The sequence below is a fragment of the Sorex fumeus genome, unplaced genomic scaffold, assembly GCF_029834395.1.
Source record: "Sorex fumeus unplaced genomic scaffold, SorFum_2.1 ptg000007l, whole genome shotgun sequence".
Taxonomy (NCBI): domain Eukaryota; kingdom Metazoa; phylum Chordata; class Mammalia; order Eulipotyphla; family Soricidae; genus Sorex; species Sorex fumeus.
This window is the reverse complement of record NW_026606064.1, coordinates 3,974,895-3,999,304: the sequence shown is the minus strand read 5'-3', so window position 1 is coordinate 3,999,304 and position 24,410 is coordinate 3,974,895. Positions and strand designations below refer to the sequence as shown.

General features: G+C 40.7%; 1 protein-coding gene across 1 annotated transcript; it reads right to left on the bottom strand.

The window, feature by feature from the left end:
• Positions 1-18,075: 18,075 nt before the first annotated feature.
• On the bottom strand, positions 18,076-19,020 carry LOC130041906 (olfactory receptor 1009). The gene has a single exon (XM_056134194.1). The coding sequence runs from the start codon at positions 19,018-19,020 to the stop codon at positions 18,076-18,078; it is 945 nt and encodes a 314-aa protein (XP_055990169.1).
• Between the last annotated feature and the right edge of the window lie 5,390 nt (positions 19,021-24,410).

Sequence of the window (24,410 nt, the reverse complement as noted above, 5' to 3'; positions counted from 1 at the left end):
GGTGAGATACTCTCGGTAACTTGCCAGTCTCTCCGAGAGGGGCAGAGGAATCGAACTCGGGTCGGCCATGTTGGCTGTGTGCAAGGCAAATGCCCTACCGCTGTACTATTGCTCTAGCCCAAAACATTGACAAGAATACAAAATAATAAGGTATTTGATATTTCTACCAAATTGATTCTGGTATTTCATGTAGATATTGCAAGAGGGGGATAGGGAGAGAGATAGAATCATAAATTTTAAAATATTGGATTTTATATGCAATAATTTAAAATGGGAATAAAGTGATTGTGAATCATGTGTGAAAAACAGCAACAATGTAGCAAACATTTGTAGAAAAATAGTTTTTCCTACACACTGTGCTGGTGAGGAGTGGTTTTTAAAAAAAGCAACTCTTATACATTATTTGTGGGAAAATTACTGTTCAAACCTTATAGAAAACATGGCAATTCACAAAAAAAACTAAGAATATAGCTACCAAATGACCCAGAAATCCCACTACTTAGTATCTAGCCATAAGGTGCAAATGCATTCATTCAACAAGACATATTCATCCCTATGAGCATGACAGCACTTAGTACAATAGCCAGGTTTGGGAAGAAACCCAGGTGTCCAATGACAGAAGAATAGGTAATGAAGCTACGGTATATATACACAACAGAATACTACACAGCTACAAGGAATGATGAAATAATGCAACTTGCTGTTACATGGAGGGAACTGAAGAATCTTGTTTCAGTGACTTACGTGAAATGAGGAAGATAGAAGAGACAGCTTTGAGAGTTACATCTACTGCTGCGTATTAGGACCCGATCGATCCGTGATCTCCCTTTAATGACAAAGAGACTCTAGAGATTGAAAACAGCAAGCAAGGTTTATTGTAAGACTGGGTAGCCAGGGTCGAGCCGTCTACACAGACACGCAGATCCGATAGGTTAGGCAAGACCCCGAATTTCTTCAAAGGGGATATTATATAATAGGCCTTCACTGGTCGTTACAGCAGAGCCCGTGCATTTCATGGCTAATAGATTCGTAAAATCATATACTTTCTTAACCAATCCATTTAAAAGTACACCACTCCTTAGCCTATAGATTCAAAGATCAGCATTTGTGTACATGGGCATTGTGACTAGTGGGCATCTCATAACTCAAACATCTGGTTATTTTCCATTTCTACCCAGCTCTCCATGATTTACAGCTTAGGACACCTGCATTTAGGTGGAGGCAGGTAAGGGAAGAGTTACTAGCAGAGGGGTGGATAAGGAAGAATCAACAGTGGAGGCAAGATTTACATCCCAATTAAGAAGAGTCAACAGTGGAGACAGAATTTACATCTCAAGGCTTTACTAGGGAGAGGGCAGGATTTACATCTCAAGGCTTTACCAGGGAGGGCAAGTAAGGAAGAGTTACTAATTAGCAGAGTTTAGCTCTGGAATTTCCCTCCGGGATCCCATGGGACCTTACACTGCCCTCTCTGTCCACCTCAGTTACTCAAAGAAGTGCCTGGAGAAATCTAGAACTGCCGAGAGTCTATGAGCAGTGAAGTCAAACAGTTCTATATAAAAATTATCAGAGGAAAAAATTGAGAAAATGACACCGTAAAGAGTGAACTTGGACTTCTCCAATGGAGATATGAGCCTCTGCTCAAAATATGGGGACGTTTCTACTTGCCTTTTCAGAATTGGTTTCACAAGTTTTTCCCCAAGTTGCCCCCACATGGAGCTTTCTACATATATGAGTCCATTGCTATGGCATTGTCAAGGAGAAGAGTTTGGAAGTTCTGGTGGCACAACTTCATGTCCTTAGAAGGACCCTTTGTTTACTGGAAGGTGATGAGGTTGGTGTTTATCCTTCCCCCAAATCATACAGATTTCAGTTAAGAGTCTTTCAAGACTTTAGATCCTGTGTCCACAAAGTGGGTCCAGGCATAATGCTCTTTTGGGTTACTTTAGGGCTAACAATAGAATCAATGTCACTGTCACTGTCCTCCCATTGTTTTTCAATTTGCTAAGGACCCGAAAAATGGTGAACTATGCCTGGGCAGGACGAAGATCAGAGGAAACTCTGGTGGAGGTCCATAGCGGTCCTGACATGCAAATCAGTCGTCCTACCTGGATATAGGGACTAATCGAACCATCTAGTAGTTGGTTCCCTTCGAAGTTTCGCTCAGGATAGCTGGAGCTCATCATGACCACCTACACAGTTTTATCCGATAAAGCGAATGATTAGAGGTCTTGGGGCCGAAACAATCTCAACCTATTCTCAAACAATAAAATAGCTTTTTAAATCCTCATCTTATTTCTTTTTATGACTTCTCAAGAACTCATTGCCACCACCCCCGAATACCTGCCTATTTCACCTTATAGTAAATTAAATCAGAAATACAAGGACAAAAATCAGATTTTTCATTAATTTGTGATCTGTAGAATAACATATCTAAGTAATAGTGGATAGCAAAATTAGGCAAAACACTGGCTCTAGATTAAGGAAACAAAGATGTCAAGAAAAGAGAGAAATGGAAGTGAAAAGCAACAAAAGAGTTCTGGAAATAACGAGGCAAAGATAGGGAAGCTTGAATCTCACTATGGCACAGCGGTGAAGTTTCTGTAGAAATCTATTTATTTTATTTTATTTTTTGTTTTTTGGGTCACACCCAGCAATGCACAAGGGTTACTCTTGATTCTCAAGAATCACTCCTGGTGGTGCTCAGGATACAATATGGGATGCTGGGAATCAAATCCTAGTAGGTAGCATGCAAGGCAAACGCCTTACCCGCTGTGCTATCACTCCAACACCTCTGTATATATTTAAACCACTAAATCCAACACTATCTTACACACAGAACTTGAAACTGTAACTTAAAAGGAGTCAGGTTGGAGATTGGGATGAAATCACTGGGGGTCACTGATGAGGGGATGGAGACACTGCGTTGGTTTGAAATAGGTGTGGAAATATTCTCTGAAAACCTTGTGAGCATTGTAAACAGCCATGCAAATTGTAGCACCTAGTTTCCTAAGGAAAAATAAAGGTATTTACCCACAAAGAATCTACCTTGTACCATGCACAGAATGCGTAGAGGCTTGTGTAACCCATCCAAAATAGGAAGGCTGGGCCAAAGAGAGAGTACAGTAGGTAGGGCACTTGCCTTGCATGTGGCCACGCTGGTTTCAATCCCTGGCATTCCATATAGTCTCCCGAGCACCACCAAGAGTTATTCCTAAGTGCAGAGCCAGGAATAACCCCTGAAAATCACTGGGTGTGGCAAAAAAAATTAAAAATGAAAAACAGTAAGACTACTTTCCTGATTCACTTAGTAGTGAAGACAGGATTGGGTGAGTATTTTCCGGCCAACAGAACATTGACAAAAATGAAGTGGGGCCAGAACAGAGCAGGTAGGGCACTTGCCTTATATACAACAGATTCAGGTTGGATCTATCCCTGACACGTGATATGGTAGCTGGAGCCCACCAAGAGTGGCCCTTGAGCACAGAGCAAGGAATAAACCCTGAACACTACCTGGTACGGTCTATCACCAAACAACTACAATAAAAAGAATTATACCACTTCTATTTGGGAGGATAAAACCCTGTACACAATTATTCATCTCTCCTCTTCTTCTGTCAAATGATGGTGTTCTCATATTAGCATAAATGATAATAGAAGATAGGCGATTTTTTGTGGCTATCTCTCTCTTGGCATTCCTCGCACATTCATGGAGGTGCTGAACCAGTCTATCGTATTCCTTGTCAATGTTGTCAACAATGGCATCTTCCCATGTTACCGCAATAGTGCCAAAGAGTTCCCAGTTGGTGGTCATTCTGGGAGTTCTCTTTTTGAACTTTGCAGCCCTTTCTCCCCGCTCTGTGAAGTAGAATTTTGCACGAAGGAGACGGTGGTCCGATCCCGTTTGAAATTTTGGGACAACAGCGACATAGGTCAGGCAAAACCATCGATTGAATATGATATGGTCTATTTCGTTGTGGAATCGTCCACCGGGATACTCCCATGTCCATCGTTTAGATTCTGCCTTCTGGAACTGTGAGTTACCATGAATGCTCTTGGTCGACATGATGAACTCAGACAGTCTCTCACCCTGTTCGTTCCATTCTAGGCCATGGGTCCCGATGTGAAGTTCTTCAGCTGATCTTCTCGGTCCTATCTTGGCATTAAAATCACCCACAATGATCTTGTAGAAGGTGTGGTCTTCTTTATAGAACTTCTCTAGCTCCATGTAGAACTTCTCGATTTCTCTTTCATCATAATGAGATGTTGGTGCGTAGACAACGAAGATAGAAACTGCAGCCAGTGAGCCACATCTATTCAAATGTAAACGTCTGATTCGGGTTGTTAGGCATTCGAATGAATCAATGCTCTTGGCCAAGTTTGTGTTGACAAGGACACAGACGCCTCCGACACCTCTTTTATCGCATGTTCCGAGGAACAATTCTTCTCCAATTCTTCGCCTATCTTCAAAAACTCTTGAGCTAATTCGCCAGCGTGGTTTGGCGCATGCTTCAGGCAATCACAAGCTAACGTCCAAGCTCGCAAAGCAGTGCAGAGATGCGATCAAGGAAGACCTCAAAGAGAGAAGAGCAGAAGTACTGGTAGATGCGGCAGAAGCCGGGAAAAGTATTCGTAACCCCCGCCTGTCCTCACCAACTACAAGACCAAGATGACTGCCCTCCGACGTACTGATGGATCCATCACATCCTCCAGAACGGCAATGGAGAAGATTATCCATGACTTCTACTCAAATCTCTTCAACAGCCATGTCCACTGGCCGACATACCAAATTCCACAGGATGGATATGTCGTTTCCAATGTTCTCCCTTCCAAAATCCGACACGCCATTTCGTCCATTTCGTTGGTAAAGAAACAAACAGCACCCGGACCAGACAAGGTCAGACCTGAACACCTGAAGAACCTGCCGTCAGTACTCATCAATACACTGGCTCGGCTCTTCACTCGCTACCTGTCTGAATGCAAAGTTCCGTCCCAATGGAAAACCAGCAGGACCGTACTACTATTCAAGAAGGGAGACATCCATGACATTGGCAACTATCCCCCGATCTGTCTATTGTCTGTCATCTACAAGTTGTTCACTCGAGTCATCCTAAATAGGATTGGCAGAACACTAGATGAAGGACAACCATGTGAGCAAGCCGGGTTCCGCAAAGGATTCAGCACCATCGACCATATCCACACCATAACCAAGCTCACTGAGGTTTCTCAGGAGTTCAAGATGCCGCTCTGTTTAACGTTCATTGATTTAAAGAAGGCCTTTGATTCTGTTGAGACAGAAGCGGTCATTGAAGCCCTAGCCAATCAGAGCATTCAAGCCCAATACATCAGGATCCTCCGTGAGCTGTATTGCAGATTCACTACCAGGATCTCACCATTCTACAAAGAAGTGATCGTTGATGTCAAGAGAGGGGTGCGGCAGGGTGATACCATTTCACCGAAACTCTTCAGTGCCACCCTTGAGAACATCATGCAACGACTGGAATGGGAAGGAATGGGAGTGAAGATAGATGGTCGGCAACTACACCACCTCTGCTTTGCTGATGACATTGTTTTAATAACACCAAACATCAGCCAAGCGGCACAAATGCTGGCCGACTTTGACCGTGAGTGTGGAAAGGTAGGACTACAGCTGAATCTTACGAAGACAATGTTTATGAGAAACAGCCTCGTTCCTGATGCCCCATTCGCTCTCAATGGAATGACCATCTCTGAATGCAACAGCTATGTGTACCTAGGTCGAGAGGTCAACATGACAAATGACCTGGCACCCGAGCTGCGCAGGAGGAAGAGAGCGGCTTGGAACGCCTTCAAGAACGTCGAAGAAATAGCTAAGAGGACGAAGAACCTCCGGCTCCGGGCACATCTCTTTGATTCCACTGTTCTTCCTGTATTAACATATGCCTCAGAGACCTGGGCCCTACGCAAACAGGATGACAACGCTATTCAGGTCTCCCAAAGAAGAATAGAAAGAGCTATGCTTGGAATATCACGTTTCACTCAAATGAGAGAAAGAATCCAGAGTTCTGACATCTGTCGACGATCAAGAATCAGGGACACTGTCTCATTTGCCAAGGTGTCGAAAATCAGATGGGCTGGTCACGTAATGAGATTTAAAGACGACCGCTGGACTAGAGCTGTTACCGACTGGATTCCACGGGATGTCAAAAGACCGCGTGGCCTCCCACCTACCAGATGGTCAGACTTCTTCGTCAAGATCATGAACGATCGGTTTGAGGCACTCCATGTTCCCGGAGCTAACAGATGCCATTGGGCTACACTAGCACGCGACAGGGACAAATGGAGACATTACTGGCACCCGCTCGAGCAAATCGACGACTAACGGGAAGTTAAGTGATTAAGTGATTTAAGTGATTATAGAAGAAAGGATTCTCAGATTCACTGATGACTGAAACAAAAACATGAAATGTTATGTATTCTAGATTATCTTGACTAAAAGAGTTTGGTTCACTCATTGAAAAATAAAATATTCATTAAAATCTCAACTAAATAGGTCTCCCATTCTTTTACTTTATATTCCACAAATGAGTGCAATCTTTCTTTGTCCCTCTCTTTCTGACTCATTTCACTTAACATACTTTCCATGTTTATCCACTTATATGCAAATCTCATGACTTCATCTCTTCTAACAGCTGTATAGTAGTCCATTGTGTAGATGTACCAAAGTTTCTTTAACCAGTCATCTGTTCTTGGGCATTCTGTTTTTTTCCAGATTCTGGCTATTGTAAACAGTGCTGCCGGCTTCCACAGCTTGAAAGCTGGCCTCACATGCTGGGGGGAAAGGCAGCTCAGATAGAGAGAGGGATCACCAAGTAAAGATATTTAGAGGGCTTGCTCGGGATGGGAGATGCATGCCGAAAGTAGATTATAGACCAAAAGATGATGGCCATTCAATACTTGCATTGCAGACCACAACACCCTAAAGGAGTGAGAGAGTAAAAGAGAATATATCTGCCACAGAGGCAGAGGAAGGGAGAGGGAGAGGGGTGGGGGCATGGGAGGGATGCTGGGATCATTGGTGGTGGAGAATGGGTATTCGTGGAGGGATGGGCACTTGATTGTTGTTTGAAATGTAATCAAAAGTTTGTAAGTCTGTAACTGTACCTCACAGTTATTCATTAAAAAATTAAGAATTAAAAAATAGAAAAAACTAAACTAAATAGGTGTAAAATTATTAAAAATGGAAAATGTAACCCTGATATATGGGGCTTAAAGTAATCATGCTAAATGAAATGAGGAAAGGGTACAGGTAATATATTACTTAGGCAAATGAACTGCAAAAATCGCAAAAGTAACCCTAGACTCAATGAAAACTATTCTAGGTAGCTGAGAGAAAATGCAAAATGGTGAGAGGAATGGATAGAGAGATTTTTGTGTGTAAAATAGTACTGAACCTTGAAAAAAGGTGTGAATAATCCCATACATATATTACTTAAATCACTTAACTTCCCTTTAGTCGTCGATTTGCTCGAGCGGGCGCCAGTAACGTTTCCATTTGTCCCTGTCGCGTGCTAGTGTAGCCCAATGGCATCTGTTCGCTCCGGGAACATGGAGTGCCTCAAACCGATCATTCATGATCTTGATGAAGAAGTCTGACCATCTGGTAGGTGGGAGGCCACGCGGTCTTTTGACATCCCGTGGAAGCCAGTCGGTAACAGCTCTAGTCCAGCGGTCGTCTTTAAATCTCATTACGTGACCAGCCCATCTGATTTTCGACACCTTGGCAAATGAGACAGCGTCCCTGATTCTTGATCGTCGACAGATGTCAGAACTCCGGATTCTTTCTCTCATTTGAGTGAAACGTGATATTCCAAGCATAGCTCTTTCTATTCTTCTTTGGGAGACCTGAATAGCGTTGTCATCCTGTTTGCGTAGGGCCCAGGTCTCTGAGGCATATGTTGATGCAGGAAGAACAGTAGAATCAAAGAGATGTGCCCGGAGCCGGAGGTTCTTCATCCCATACATATATGTAGGTGTGAAATTCCATGTTATGGCAAATTAATAATGAATCAATAAAAAGCGGGGAGAAATATATCATTTCTGCCTCCAAGGCTACCCCAAGGCTGGAGCGATAGCACAGCAGTAGGGCGTTCGCCTTACAAGCGGCCAACATGGCCGACCCGAGTTCGATTCCTCCACCCCTCTCGGAGAGCCCGGCAAGCTACCAAGAGTATTCGATATGCCAAACACAGTAACAACAAAGTCTCCAATGGAGACGTTACTGGGCCCGCTCGAGCAAATCGACGATCAACGGGAGGGCCTTTACCTTTATCTTACCTCCAAGGAAGGTAATCAATCATGGGAAACATGATTGCATCTGAAAACTGGTCTATGAATACTTGTAGGGTGCTGGGTTGGAACATTGCATGCATAAAACCCTATCATTAATAGTACTGTAAATCAGGTGCCTAAAATGTTTAAATTGTAGTAATAGTTTTTAAAGAAAATATAATTGCAAATAGATATTATAATACAATATATTTTCAGGCAAATGTAAAGAAAAAGATCTGTCAAAAGTAATTATCTTCTTTGCTTTCTCTAAATTTTTCTGTGAAGCTTATAACACTTTTTTTTTTGCTTTTTTGGGTCACACCCAGCGATGCTCAGGGGTTACTCTTGGCTTTGCACTCAGGCATCACTTCTGGCAGTGCTCAGGGGACCATATGGGATGCTGGGAATTGAACCCAGGTCGGCCGCGTGCAAGGCAAATGCCCTACCCGTTGTGCTATTGCTCCAGCTCCAAAGCTTATAACACTTTTAAAAGCATTATATTTTTAAGATAAAGGAGGTGGTTGCTCTTCAGTGAGATAAGGTTTTTATTTGAATGAGGCTAAACACAACGGAGAATAGTGAAGTTTTTCATTTCTCCTTTACATAATAAAGAATTTTTCATTTCCTTTAGCATTAGGTATGCATTAATGTTATCTTTACAATAGGTAAAATACAATGAAAATGTTCTGTCAGAATTTGTAAATAAAATTACACATATAAATTAAATATAATTAATTACCAATATCTGTGCTTTAATTATTCATCCACATATGGACAACCACAAAAGAAAAAATCATATTTTTGATCAGTTTAGAGGGAAAGTCACTTTCTTGGAGATATTTGGCCACCTTGTGGTCTGTACAAGCCATATCACATCCTTTGTGTGTCCACACGTATGCTTAACATGAAGCATCTTTAACAGCTATCTCTCAGATAACTGTTGGATAACATGTATTATTATCACAAAATACATCAAAGATATTTGCTTTGCCATGACCATCCAGAAGATGATGTAAATCAAATCTCCCTCACAAGAAATACCAGATGCAAAACACTGAGATATAAACTAGAAACAAATGTAGAAAAGAGAAAACAAGTATCAGTAATGTCCTGCTCAAACTCTTTCTTTCCCCTTAACTGTCTTCATCAGAAAGCATGAGGAAGCACTGACTCTCTCTGCTAAACGTTCTCCTTTACTACTTTAGCCTATTTCTAAAATTCCACAGGAACATTATTGTCTTCTTTTTAATTAGGCACCTAGGGAATACTAATGAGTTCATTATAAAATGTTTAATGTTCCCTTTCAGTATAATAGGTACTTATGATTTCTTCCCTCCCATCCTTCTTTCTCTATTGCCTCCCTTCTTCATTACTTGCTGTTGCTAGACATCTCCTATTTTGGGTCTCCACAAGCAGCTTTTGCTCTCACTGACATTAGGTTCCTGAGGGAGCTGTGTATCTCTCTCCAAGGCCTGAGTTCATAGAATTCCCCACCCTACTGATTAGTTCCCAATTGACAACTGACAAAGAAAACATTTAGCCAGATCATCTCTAAGGTCATTTCCACTCAGAACATTTCTGTGACTCAAAACTCAAAAAACCAAACGTGTGTGTGTGTGTGTGTGTGTGTGTGTGTGTGTGTGTGTGTGTGTGTGTGCAGCTGGCTCCAAGGGTCAGCAAAGGATCCATTACTCAAACACGTTAACAAACTATTCTTTGCCAGTGGGAAATCAAAGCTCCAAGTCCAACACTGCCATCACCGTTCTTCCTAACAAGATGCCTTGGGCATCATTAGGACTGATTGGGCACTCAGAGACTTGTAATTACTAAATTTGAAAGAAATGATTGGCTTTGCAGTTAAACTAATTTCAGGGGAACTCATTAAATCCAGACAATTTTAAATAAGAAAACTTCTTTGGTGATAATTACTGCTCTGTTCTGCAAGTTAGTATCTGGGGCCTGTATAGCAAAGAAATTCAAAGTCTGGTTATGGGCAATTCCTTTGTAAATGGATTTAAGTCAGAAGGTCCACTCTCTATCATGCTCTACTCGTGGACTAGTTTTCTTGGGGTTGATCCCTTGCCCTACAAAACAAAGCCAATGAAAATGTCTTCCACGTTTGCAAAACTGGAAAACCCAAGAAATTAATTTAGAAAAATCAGAAACTGGGCTGGAGACATTGTATAGCCAGTAAGAGGCTTGCCTTGCACACAGCCAACCTGGGTTTGATCCTCATCATCCCATATAGTTCCACCAAAGTCCACCTGGAGTGATTCCTGAGTGGAGAGCCAGAAATAATACCTTAGCATCACTGGGTGTGGCCCTGAAACCAATAAATAAATAAATAAAAATAAAATTTAGAAGCTTTTGGAAAGGTGGCTAGATTGATAGTAGAAGAGGTAGGGCATTTGCCTTACACACAGCTGATCTGGGTTCGATCCCCAACATCCCATATGGTCCCCCAATCAATACCAAAAGTAATTTCTGAGGCAAAACCAGGAGTAACTCCTGAGCATTGGTGGTGTGACCCAAAAAGAAGTAAAAGAAGAAGAAGCCATTGAGTTTAGGAAGTTAATCACCAAATCTTTGCCGTGTGTCTTACATGGGAACATCTCTACACCCACAACTGCCCTTGAGCAAATCATTTCAAACTCTTGAATTTGCATTTCCTTTGAATGTGATAGTTCTTATCAGAACTTCTTGAGGGCTACCAGAAATTCCATGTTCAATCACTTATCAGAGTTCCAGATGCAGACACATATTCCTGGTGATTTTCCATGATTCCTTTCTCTGTCCTCTATGACACTTGATTTTCAGTGAAGTAATAATAATTTTAATATTACAATTCTACAGTTCAGATCTTCACATTCCTTCTCTCGGTATTCATAAGAGTATGAAAGCTGAAATCAGCTGACTTCAGCTTTCATACTTCCTCATGGACTCCTGTTCTTCATGGTCGTAGCTAATATTTGGAGCATCACTTCTGATCAATGCCATCTCTCTGAAAATTTTTGTAACATGAGCTTTGGAAGGCAGAAAGAATCCAAAAGATTGCTTCCAGAGTAATTCAGCTTACCTACCTTTCTTATGAATGAAGCTGCATTAATGCCAAAAATAGTATTTTTCAACATTATTGACCTTCAATTCTAATATTTGTTTCGTGGGATGTATTTGGCCACACCCAGCAGTGCCCAAAGGTTACTCCTGGCTATGTTCAGGGATCACTAGTGGCAGGGTTCAAGGGTCCAAATGTGATGCCTGGAATCAATCCCTAGTCAGTCGTGTCAGTACCTACTGTCCATAACCCTGTTCTTATATCTTGTGTAAGACAATGTCTGACTTGTAGAGTTGTCTTAAAACAAACTTATGTTTAAAAGGTTCACAACATTACCTGCTACTTAAGAATTTTACTCTCTAGGGGGCCAGAGCACAGCATGTAGGGCACTTGTCTTCGGGTTCAATCCAGGGCACCACATACGATGCCCTGAGTCTGCCAGGAGTGATCCCAGAACTAGAGCCAGGAGTAAGCCCTAAGCACCACCAAATATGCCCCCCCCCCAAAAAAAATGTTTATATATATACTTAAAGAGTGTTTCAATAGCTCATCTGACAATCCCATTTTATAATTTTTATTATTATTAATACGAAAGTATATCCCATGAAGAGAAAGAAAGTTACTCTTTGGGTATCTAGGGGAAGAGGGTATTTGGGACTACCTGAAATAATGCTCAGGGGTTAATGCAGGCTCTGCCCTCAGGAATCACTCCTGGCAGTTCTGGGGATCAAACCTATGTCAGAGAAAAGCAAGGCAAGAGCCTGATTCACTGTATTATCTCTCCAACACTACCTTGGGTATTTCTTTAACTCCTAAATAATTAGATTAAAAGGCAAAAATGAAAAGTCAGAAAAACAAAAATAAATATCTGCCAGATATTCTAAACCCTGGTTAATTTGGAAGATGGAAATAGTAATAAAAATTAAAAGATTATATATATATATATATATATAGGCTCTTTATTTTAAAGTGTCAAAGGACAAACTAGGAATGGAGTTTGAACTCAATAGTAAATAAAACATTTTTTGCATTTTATGTTTATTTTTGCCTAAACTCTTTGTATGGTTGGTTTCTACAAGTGCAGACCTAGTGCTGTTACCTATCACAAGAAAGTTATCCTCGGTCTGAGCTTTATACTGCAGGGAGTCTTGCGCGTGGCCAACCTGAGTTCCATCCCCGCATCCCCTATGGTCCCCTGAGCAACTCCAAGAGTACTTCCTGAGCATCACCAATTGTGACCAAAAAAGCCAAAAAAAAAATTAAGGAAAGTTATTCTCCCCTTTACAGTTTAATTTCACAATCCAAAAAGTTAGAAAAGATTTTTGAATCATTGTATGACATGAACATCAATGAATCTGATGAGAGATCCAATCTTTCCTGTGGAATAAACATAAAGGAATATGTATCCCAACGCAAAAAAATTGCCTAGACGTTCACAGCCCTCTAAAATGAATTCTTAGACTTTTAAATAGACTGTTCAAACTTTACTGCCTTTATAACGCTTTCGGTTTTCAAGAAACAGTAACCAACTATTTTATAGCAATAGATAAGCTGATACTGCCATCTAGTGGCCAGATGTAACATTTTTTAGCGGGAAGGCAGAAAGGCCAGCGGCTGGGAGGGAAGGAGACAGGGGAGACAGGGGAGGGAGGGAAGGAGGGAGGGAGGAAGGGAGGGCAGGCGGGCAGGCAGAGAGGGAGGGAGGGACGGGAGAAGGAGGGATGAAAGAGAAAGAAGGGAAGGAGCAAGCGAAGGAGCAAGGGAAAGAGCGAGGGAGGAAAGGAGGGAGGGAGGGAGGGAGGGAGGGAGGGAGGGAGGGAGGGAAGGAAGGAAGGAAGGAAGGAAGGAAGGAAGGAAGGAAGGAAGGAAGGAAGGAAGGAAGGAAGGAAGGAAGGAAGGAAGGAAGGAAGGAAGGAAGGAAGGACTTCTAGGTCTATTGAGTATCACTTAGAAGCTTCCCCTCTGCCCACACCTCACCATATACCAGAAAGATAAAATACTGGTAAAAAGGAACAAGACTGTGTTACTCTGTACAAACAAGATCACATTATAAGAACATGTATGTGTCAGAATAGAATTGTCTTATAAAATATACTATCTTTATATATTTCTGAAGTTTATAAATATAATTTCCCTATATTCCAAGATAAGAAAACATTTGAAACATATTAAAATAACTACAGTTTGTGTCACTAGATGACTGAAACATGGCATTTATCTCTTTGTTCTGTTTCCAAACAACTCTACAATGACTTTAAACTACCCATAAAAGTAGAATCATCATAAATGGGTGCCCTAAGTTTTTCTCAGTACTACTACTTAATATAATTATCTTAATATAATTAAATAACTGTATATAATATAATACAGTTAATATAATTAACTTAATATAATTAAATAACTGTATACTACTTAATATAATTAAATAACTGTATACTACTTAATATAATTAACTTAATATAATTAAATAACTGTATAATTATACAGTTATCTAAAACTAAAAAAAAAAACTTCATTTGAACGTTTCCCTTTATTAAGTTCTAAGCTATATAATCACAACTTGGAATTTCAATAAAAGTGAGTTTGAACTGAAAAAAATTAGTTTAAAGAATTCGTGGAATGACACCCGTCCATGCTCTGATATGGCATTTATCTCATCACTCATGGGCTTTTATTTTATTACTCATGTTCAAAGCTCCACTTTGTTCAGTGGATGATAAGTGACAACAAAAGCATTTTTGCTTTAATTTTTATTTTGCTTTCTTGGGAAATGGAGAATGTGGTTGCATCCAAGATAGTAGAAATGTCCATTTAAATCATGCACCCCTACCAGTGTCCATTTATTTAAGGACATTGCTAAGTGCTCTGGAATCTTAAAAAGATTCCCAGTTCCTTTGCTTTGCATAGACATGATCTCCCCCGCTCCCCCTCCCACCCCGCCATGCCCCACCACCACCATTTTCTAGAATGGATAAGAATTTAAGGGGTTTTTTTTTTTGGCGAAGCAAGATGGTTTATATTGAAATTTACTTAGAAAGATGTGAGGGTGGAGAAAGGGAAGAGGTATGTGTTCAAGAGAGAACAACAGATCTCTCCAGAGTGGAAAAAAACAATCCCTAGAGAGAAGCAAGTGAGATATGTGTTCAAGAAAGAATAGGAGAAGCATTTAGATGCACGACCATCCTGTTGTTCATCGATTGCCTCGAGCAGGCCCCAATAATGTCTCCTTCATCCTAGCCCTGAAATTTTTTAAAATGTGCCATATTCAAGGCTCTTTCAGGGTTAGGAAAATGAGACCCATCATTGTTACTGGTATTTGGCATATTGGGTACGCCACGGGGAGTTTGCCAGACTCTGCCATGTGGGCAGGTTACATTCGGTAGCCTGCCAGTTTGTCCAAAGTAAGGATGAGATAATAAGATCTCACGCGGCGGCAAATGCAGCCCCGCGTTTCGGGAATCTGGGCTTTATAGTCTCTGGGTCTTGGCCGTTGATGGGATTACATGGCGCCAGGGGGCCAGTTGGTGGGTATTACCCCTGTCTACTGGAATATGGAGGATATGGGTGGAGGACGCTCAGCCCCGATCCGAGCAGGCTTGGAAATCTCAGCCCCGGAACCCTCATGCCTTTGTTCCTCTGCCGGTATCTTCATGCATGTGGAGAGTGGTCTCAGCATGGTGGTGGCTGGTTCTGGAGGTCTTCGGCTGCCGGAACCCTGGTCGGGGCAGGGAGTGAAACTCAATGCGATCCCCTCCAAGGGGCCCCAGCGAGGACAGCCAGGCATGGGGGCAGGAAACTCTGCGCTGTTCTCTTCCGGGATCTGAGTTTTATAGTCTCTGGGTCTTGGCCGTTGATGGGATTACACGGTGCCAGGGGGCCAGTTGGTGGGTGTGACCCCTGCCTACTGGAATATCCTCCTCCATATTCCATTTAGGTTTAATTTTTTAAAAATCTTCCTCTTTACATATTCCTATTGATGATGGAATCTACTGCCAAAGGCCTTCATCTTTCAGAGAAATACAGAAAAAGCTCTGAGGAGTAAATCACAGATAGAGGAGACATTCTCATCCATCAGGGAAGCATATGGCATAAAATCAGGAGAAGGTTGGGCCCTACAGTATTATGGTGCATGGTTACAGTGGCAGGGATGAGTAGGCAGAGGATAACCAGATGGTTAGACCACTGTGGTATGCTGCTACTACAGGCACAATTTAAAGGTAACAGTCTAAATACCAGTGCTGGACAGGGTCATTGTATTTTCCTATGACTTTATCATATTCAAAAATCCATAACAAAATTATTTTTAACATTTATTATATTTTAGAAACATGGTTACAATGGATGTTAAAGCTTATGATATTGATGGACAAGTTACTGCACCCCATCACCCTCCACCACTGTCATGTTTTTGAGTACAACTATGTCAGTGATGCATAATACTTTATGACAGCTACTAGGAGGAGGACCCAGAAATTATATTGAATAGTAATAAAAACTACATAGCTGAATCAGGAAATCATGAAATATTTGGGAAAGCAGCAGTATAAAGCCTGTCTCTATTCTGGCACAGTGTTTGTGTCCAATGTGGAAACTAAATCGAGCTCTAGATTCTAGAAGAGTCGAACATCCCATGGATGGCAAGAAGAAACACTTAAAAGACTCTCAAGGTACAGCGCCAAATACTGATCATTTTCCTCACAATAAGTGAAGCCCATCTTATTTCACTATTAGCAACAAACATTCCATCTTCTCATGCTCACCCTATTTTCTAATTAGTTATTCTAAATAAGTTAAACATTTAAAAAATCTCAGTTAAAAATATGAGTCCATATAATAGCATTCTATTGGCACAGTTTCTGTCTTATCAATTACCTAGCAACTGACACATTCTTTCAGAGATGGTTGCATATTGAATCCAGGATTATCCAACCCTGTAAAACAATTCCCTGTCTTAGTATTCAGTTCCCTACTCAGCCTGCTCCATCCTTCTGAACTCAGCCTTCTAGGTCCTTGTTAAGTGCTATGCTGGGAATAACTGCAAGAGTGAAAGCAAGTTTGACTTTCCCTGTCCGACATCGTCATTCCATCAATACTGTCAAAGGAAAGTATTTACTGATCCAGTGATTACCATTATAGAATTGATTTGGGAAGAAGCTAAACTAAATCTACATCCTAATGCTCCCCTATATCTACATCTTCTGAGGCATGTCTCGCTGCCTTCTTTTCCTTTAATGTAGAGATAAATTTTATGATTTTGTGTTATGCCAAGGTATCAGGGCTAAAGTGCCTATACACTGTCTTACATTAAATAGCTGCCTTTCAAAAATCACTTGATATTTCCCAAAAATAATTATGTAGTTTTTAAATATTTAAAATGTTTTCTGGGGAGTAGAAACATATAAAAATAACTGTATTCCATTTTATCACTTTTTTATTTTAAAGCACATGAAAACAAGAAACATTTTTCTGCATTTTAGTTTGCCATTGACTTCTCAACACTTAATGCATTGGGTTTTTAGAAATTCTTCCTTTTTTTCTTATTAAATATTTTGCATTAATCCTACTCTCTAAACTGTTCCTATATTTTTTTATTTGAAGAAACTAGTAAAAAATATGTATCAGTTAATTAAGAAATATTTGGAATAATTGGAGATTCAATATGTAGAGAGGCCTCTGATAATTATTGCCAGGACTTTCATTTACTGCAGAGTAAGAATATAAGTTTTTGCCATAATGTTCTTCTCTTTCTTGTCTACATTGTCTCTTACTCTTCAATGATTGTGGCATTATATTTTTAAAAGACAAGACTAAAGGGAGTAGGCCAAATGGGTAGTAAAAGAAATATCTGTATAATCCTTACAGCTTAAAATATTATTTGTAAGCTGAGTAACCTGCACTGGTCAACATTTTTAGCTCTGCCTTTAGGGATGAGAGACATCTCTCATCCCTAAAGGCAGATGTCAGTATATTCCCTTGATGTCTATCACCTAGGATATTGACTCTGTTCCAGTCCCTGGGATGGGGTCAGTAGGTTGATGGTTCCAATAGTCATTGGGTTGTAGCATATTCCAGTGGATGAAGACAGCTGAGGAAGCAGAATTTGAGGTGAATGGGGATTTCTGTCATCTACACCAGTGGTTCTCCGGCTTTCCCTGAATGTTTTCTCTCCCCTGCCCCTTATTTTCCTCACCTCTCATATTCCTTCCTCTGTTGCCCTCTACTCTCAAGCTAAGGCTTGCCATTTACCCTAGTTTTACCTGCAACCCTCTTGGAATAACTTAAGAGCCACCAGGAGGCCATCTGACCCCTATCTGAGAAACACTGGTCTACTGCTACCTGACAAAATGAAGCTTTCACGCACAAAAATTGGAATCAAAGTCATACAGAGAGAGGGAAGAATCCATCCAGTCTAACCCCTGTCCAACATTCCATAAATTGTTGGGTGCCTTTGGATGAGAACTAGGGAATCTACCTCTATCTCTGTCTCTGTCTCTGTCTCTGTCTCTCTCTCTGTCTCTGTCTCTGTCTCTGTCTCTCTGTCTCTCTGTCTCTGTCTCTGTCTCTGTCTCTGTCTCTGTCTCTCTCTCTCTCTGTGTGTGTCTCTGCTCTGACTTTCTCTCTGTGTCTCTGTGTCTCTGTCTTTCTCTTCTCTCTCTGCCTCTCTCTATCTCTCTGTCTCTCTGTCTCTCTCCTCTTTTCTAGATGCAAATCTAACCCCTACTACCCAACTTCAGCCTGGTGATCACTCTGAGCATGGCAGATTTCACCTCCTTATTTCTTAAGCTGTAGATGAGAGGGTTCAGCATGGGAATGACGGCCGTGTAGAACACGGACACCACTTTATTGAGGTCCAGAGAGAAGATCGCTCCAGGCCGCACGTAGATGAAAAAGAGGGTCCCATAGAGGATAGAAACAGCCGTCAGATGGGACGAACAGGTGGAAAAAGCTTTGCGCCTCCCATCAGCGGAGCGAATCCTGAGGATGGCGATAAGGATGTAAAAATAAGAGATGATAATGGTCAGGCTGCTGACAATGAGGACAGCCCCAGCCACGATGAACACCAACAATTTATTGATGTAAGTATCTGCACAGACGAGGGAGAGAATGGGAGACATGTCACAAAAGAAATGATTGATAACGTTGGAGCGACAGAAAGGAAGTCGAAAGGCGGCCGTTGTATGAGTCATGGTGTTGAGGAAACCTACAGTGTAGGGTCCAGCCACCAGCTGGATGCAGAGTCTGGGGGACATGGCCACTGAATAGAGTAACGGGTTGCAGATGGCCACGTAGCGGTCGTAGGCCATGGAGGCCAGCAGGAGACATTCAATGGCCACAAAAAAACCAAAGAACCACTGCTGCAGGATACAGCCCACGAAAGAGATGGCTTTCCTCTCAGAGAAGAAGTCAGAGAGCATCTTGGGTCCCACAACTGAGGAGAAGCAGATGTCCACAAAGGACAGGTGGCTGAGAAAAAAGTACATGGGAGTGTGAAGGCGGGGGTCCAGGCGAATGAGGATAATCATGCCCGTGTTTCCCGTCATTGTAAATAGGTAGAAAAGGAGGAAGAGGAGGAAAAGGAAGACTTGCAACCGAGGATGGTACTTTAAGCCTACAAAAATGAACTCTGTGATCCTTGTGTAGTTTTCATCAGCCATGGGTTAGTTCCAGGTGTCTATCATGGAAACAAAAACAAAAGCAGAGAACTGTTCATGCATACAACTTCCATTTTCTTTCCTTTTTGGGTGGTGGTGGGGGGTTGGGCATACCTGGAAGTGCTCAAGGGCTGACTCCTGGCTCTGCACTCAGAAATTACTCCTGGCAGGCTCAGGGAACTGTCTGGGGTGCCAAGGGAAGGAACCTAGGTTGGCCAAATGCAAGACTCATGCCCTACCTGCTGTCCTATTGTTCCAGCCCCACTTCAATTTTCTTTAAAAATAAGCAACATGCAGAAGAAAATTCGTGCTTTCGTTTAGGAACACCTGAACAGACAAACGCATAAGTAAAGGGTTTCAAATCAAATCAAGTCAAAAGATCAATATTGTCTAAACATATGGGGGAACTCTGCATCCAGGGATCCTCTTGGTGGAGCTCTGGGGAAAACAGGTGGTGTCGGGGACCAAACTGGGGTCAGTGGCATGCAAGATGAGCCTTTACTTCCTGCACCGTCTCCCCAGCATCACAGCGTAAAATTTTTAAAGAGAGGTTCAGAAAGTTCAATCCCACCTGTCCTCCACTTTCACAAAATGCTATTCTGCATGACTGTGCCATCTGGGACCCCTACAGTGAAATGTGCCTTCTCCAGAGCATCACAGCAGGACAGAGAAAGCCTCTATTAAAGTATGTGACCCGACCCATGAGCACCACATAGGGGAGGACTACAGCAAGGTGGAAGGCTCACCACCAAGAAAATGTCTGGGAGCAATCACAAGTAAAGTGTGAAATTCCTGGCAAGCACCACAACCAGTGTGAGAGCAACACAATCAAGCACCTGGGTGACCCAGGGCATTAAAACACAACAGCAAAAGGGAAGGGGATGGGGGAGGAAAAAAATCAGGGTTTAATGGGGAATTTGATCAAGGTATGAAAACCTATAAAATTCTATTCACTCTGTCAGGTTAAAAAAATACCCTTATTACTGTTTCTACAGAATTTTTAAAAATAATGTCACAAAATGCGACTCTCAAGAACAAAAAGTTTTTAAAACAAGTTACAAGGAGTAAAGGTAAAAGGTAAAGGCCCTCCCGTTGATCGTCGATTTGCTCGAGCGGGCCCAGTAACATCTCCATTGGAGACTTTGTTGTTACTGTGTCTGGCATATCAAATACTCTCGGTAGCTTGCCGGGCTCTCCGAGAGGGGTGGAGGAATCGAACTCGGGTCGGCCATGTTGGCCGCTTGTAAGGCGAACACCCTACCGCTGTGCTATCGCTCCAGCCCACAAGGAGTACACAGTAGCGATTGTCACAATGGAGATGTTACTGGGTCTGCTCCAGCAAATCGATAAACAACCAGAGGAAAGTGACAGTGACAAGGAGTCATTACTGAATCTTCCTGAAATTGCCAGATAATATATGTGTACATTGTAATACACTAGAATTATTTACATAATAAATAGTCATATAAAAACACATAATTTATGCTTGTTCCAGGCTCATATTTATGTAAGTCATGAAGAAGAGCATAAAATACTAAAACAAAGAAGAAAGAAAGGAGATAAAAATTATAGAAAAAAAATAGTGTCACTGTTTTCAGACAAAATAGTTATCCATTTTGGAAATGCAAAAGAATTGACTGATAGAATAATTTTCCAAAAAAATGAGAGTTCAACAAAGTCAGAGAATAGAATAAAAATTTTTGAATAAACAATAGTCATTCCACAAGTTACAACATATAAATTCATAGCCATCATCTGTAATTAATAAAAATGACCACAAATAAGAATGTATCTTCAATATTGGTGTGGTAAAATAATACAAACTATGAAATGTCACTGAAGCAAAGAAATGTTTAAAGCTGTGAACATTGTTTTGTTCTTGGTCCCTACCTGGTAGTTCTTGGGGGACTTGTCCCAGTTCAGCACTGGGTGATCACTCCCAGTGATGTTTCAGAATCAAATCAGGAATATCCCAAATGCAAACAACATGCTTCAGCCCTTTGGGCTAATTCTCTAACCTAAAAAAAAAGTCACACTTAATATATATGTGTTAATATATATCATGTTCCCAGAGCGAACAGATGCCATTGGGCTACACTAGCCCGTCACAGGGACAAATGGAGACGTTACTGGCGCCCACTCAAGCAAATCGACGACTAACGGAAAGTTAAGTGACTTAATTATATATATATATATATATATATATATATATATATATTTGGGCTGGAGCTATAGTGCAGAGGGTAGGGCGTTTGCCTTGCAAGAGTCCAACATGGCCGACCCGAGTTCGATTCTTCCACCCCTCTTGGAGAGCCCAGCAAGCTACCAAGAGTATCTTGCCTGCACAGCAAAGCCTGAAAAGCTACTCTTGACGTATTCAATATGCCAAACACAGTAACAATTGTCACAATGGAGATGTTACTGGGCCCACTCGAGCAAATCGATGAACAACGGGAGGACAATGACAGTGACAATTATATATATATTCCACAGCACAGCCTGGCAAGCTCCCCATGGCATATTCGATATGCCAAAAACAGTAACAACAAGTTTCACAATGCAGACATTACTGGTGTCCGCTAGAGCAAATTGATGAACAACAGCAACAGTACAGTGCTACAATGCTGTGTGTGTATATATATATATATATGCATATATATGCATATGTATATATATATATATTCATTCCAAATGATTCCAAGGATTCAATCATAAAGCCCCATTTTCCCATAAAAAATTTCAAACTAGCTCAGACTGTAAGTAAAGAGGCCAAGTAACCATCGTTCTGTTTGAAATAGCAGGGGAAGTTGAACAGGAGACATTTCTTCTCCCATAGATAAGCTGAAGACATAAAGGCCCTAACATCCATCCCTTTATTTGAATGAGCTCTGCTTCATTACCCAATAAGAAACCTTAGTTTCTAAAATCAAAATTATCAAAAATATATTTAGAAGTATGCCAGCCAGGTGAGACCGTCCACCCTGTCCTGGGATGTCTGCCTACTTCTCACCTGGCCAAGAAGGCTGGATGTCCAACAGAGGAACAGACAGCCCTGAGATGCTTCTGGAGCAGCCTCCCAACTTCCAGTTGCTTTGCTGTTTTCTAGGACACAGCTCCTGTGTTTGCCTTGGTTTGAGACTTGTTGCAACGTTATCTTGTTACTGCTTCAGCTTGCTCTGTTTCGAGTTTATCAAAAGTCTCCAAATGTCAACAAAATTCTACCCTTTACAGGATAATAGAGTATTATAGATAGATAATATGATATATATGTAATAGGTAATAAGAATATTTTCCTTATTCAGTGAAACATCCTTGGCTCCCAGGGTTCTGCAGTTCCACAGGGCTTCAAAAAAGCCAATTGATCAGTATGGTAACCTGAAGCCTACCAGGAGTGATCCCTGAGCACAGAGCCAGGAGTATGACCTGAGCATCGCCAGTTGTGACCAACACCTCCCTAACTCACCCACACAAAAATGTGGGGTCTGATTGGTCAAACTACAAACTTTTTCCTACTAAGAGTTGGCTAAAATTGATTACACCAGGGTGTCTACTGAATTATTTGCTAGACTTAACACAAACTAAAATATGCCTACAGTTTTTATGAATCAGTGTTTTAAATTGACAGAAGAGATAATAAATAACCAAAGAATCTTCAATGTAAAAAAAAATTAAGGTACGTGTGATCCTCTATATCAATAAATAAAACAGTTTTAACTAAAATAATCCTTACTAGAATAGACAGTTGACTAGAAAAGGACAAGAAAAAAAACAGAAAAATCACAATTAGACATAGAAATATTTAGATTTAATATGAATGAACATTTTATTTCAAAGCCAGAAGATAAATTATTATCCACAAAATTATTACAATACTTAAATGACAACTTAAAAAATGAATTAAAATCCTGGCATGGGGAGAGAGTACAGGGGCAAGTCATTTGCCTCGCACAAGGTCTATTTTGGTTCAATCCCTTGCATTGCATTAGTACCTCCAAGCTATGTCAGGACTCACACTGACCCCCGAACACAGAGTCAGAAATACATCCTGAGTATGTTGGAAAAAATAAACCAAAAAATAAAATAAAATAATAATTATTATAAAAAATAATTAACTGAAAATCTGAAGAAGTTTTATACCATAATTTTAAGTCAATCACTTGCAAATGCATTCTAGGTAACACATTGATAAAAATATTTAAAGATATATTTTAAAAGATTAAAACAATTATACACCAAAAAACTATCACAACTGTATGAATTAAAATGAAAATTATTTATTGTAACAACAGGCAACTGACACATAATGGTATGTCACAAGAAAGAATACTCATAATTACTGGAAAAGCTCTTACTCTTCCAAATAACCATGGAAACCAAATTAAAACAACAACCATCTTACATTATTTTCACCATTATATTGGTAAAACACTAGGAAGTAAAAAATTTAAAATATTAATGTGACTGAGAGAATATAGCCATTACTCATTTTGCAGGGGCAGCACAATAAATGGCAAGCTTTCACTGATTTCTTAATATTTTTTTAAAAGCACATACGTAGAAATGCAGGTATTCAATTATATAGTAACGACCCTCAGAAAATATAGAATGGAAAATCAAGGTTCCCAATTAACCATGTCTTTAAATAACAAAAAATTCATGAAATACATGTAAATAACCTCCAAAATAGTAGCAGCATGGTCATTTTATGGAATACCATGAATTTAAAAGTTGCATAATTGTGTGTGAAAAATCAGTTTTTTCAAAACATACGAAAAGAGAAATAAGTCATAAAATAGTGTGCTTATTCTTATTTCATTGTATTCACAAATAAAACGAGGAAGGCACCAAATGATTAGCCAGTATATTGAGAACAGGTAGAAAGCTGACATGTCGGTACGTAATTAAAGGCAGCTCCAGATTGTCCTGAAATTTTAATATTGTTTCAAAGAAAAGACACAAACAGAATCTTTGAAATCAAATTCAGTTTAGATGGTCCAGAGATATAGTAAATAGTTAAGATCCATGCCCTGTGTGTGCCTGACTCTTGCTCCATTCCCAGCACCACATCAGTTTCTAAGTATCACCAGGCCCAAGAGCTACAGGGCTAGAGCAGCAGCATCCTCCAGATCTTGCATTGAACTGCTGGCCTGGTTGTCCACAATCACTGGTATGACCTCCTAGAAAATTTCTAATATAAAAACTGAAAATTCAAGAACTTTCTTGATTCATGGCGGGGGGCGGGGAGGAGAGGAAGGAGGAGAGGAGAAGAAGGAGAAGGAGAAAGAGAAGAAGAATTAGGAGGAAGAGAAGAATAGGTGGAAGAAGAGGATTAGGAGGAAGAGGAGGAGGAAGAGGGAAGAGGAGGGGAGGAAGAAGGAAGAAGAAGGAGAAGG

Bases quoted from the DNA above. Each gene is read 5' to 3' on its own strand.
- LOC130041906 (XM_056134194.1), bottom strand. From the start codon at position 19,020: ATGGCTGATGAAAACTACACAAGGATCACAGAGTTCATTTTTGTAGGC.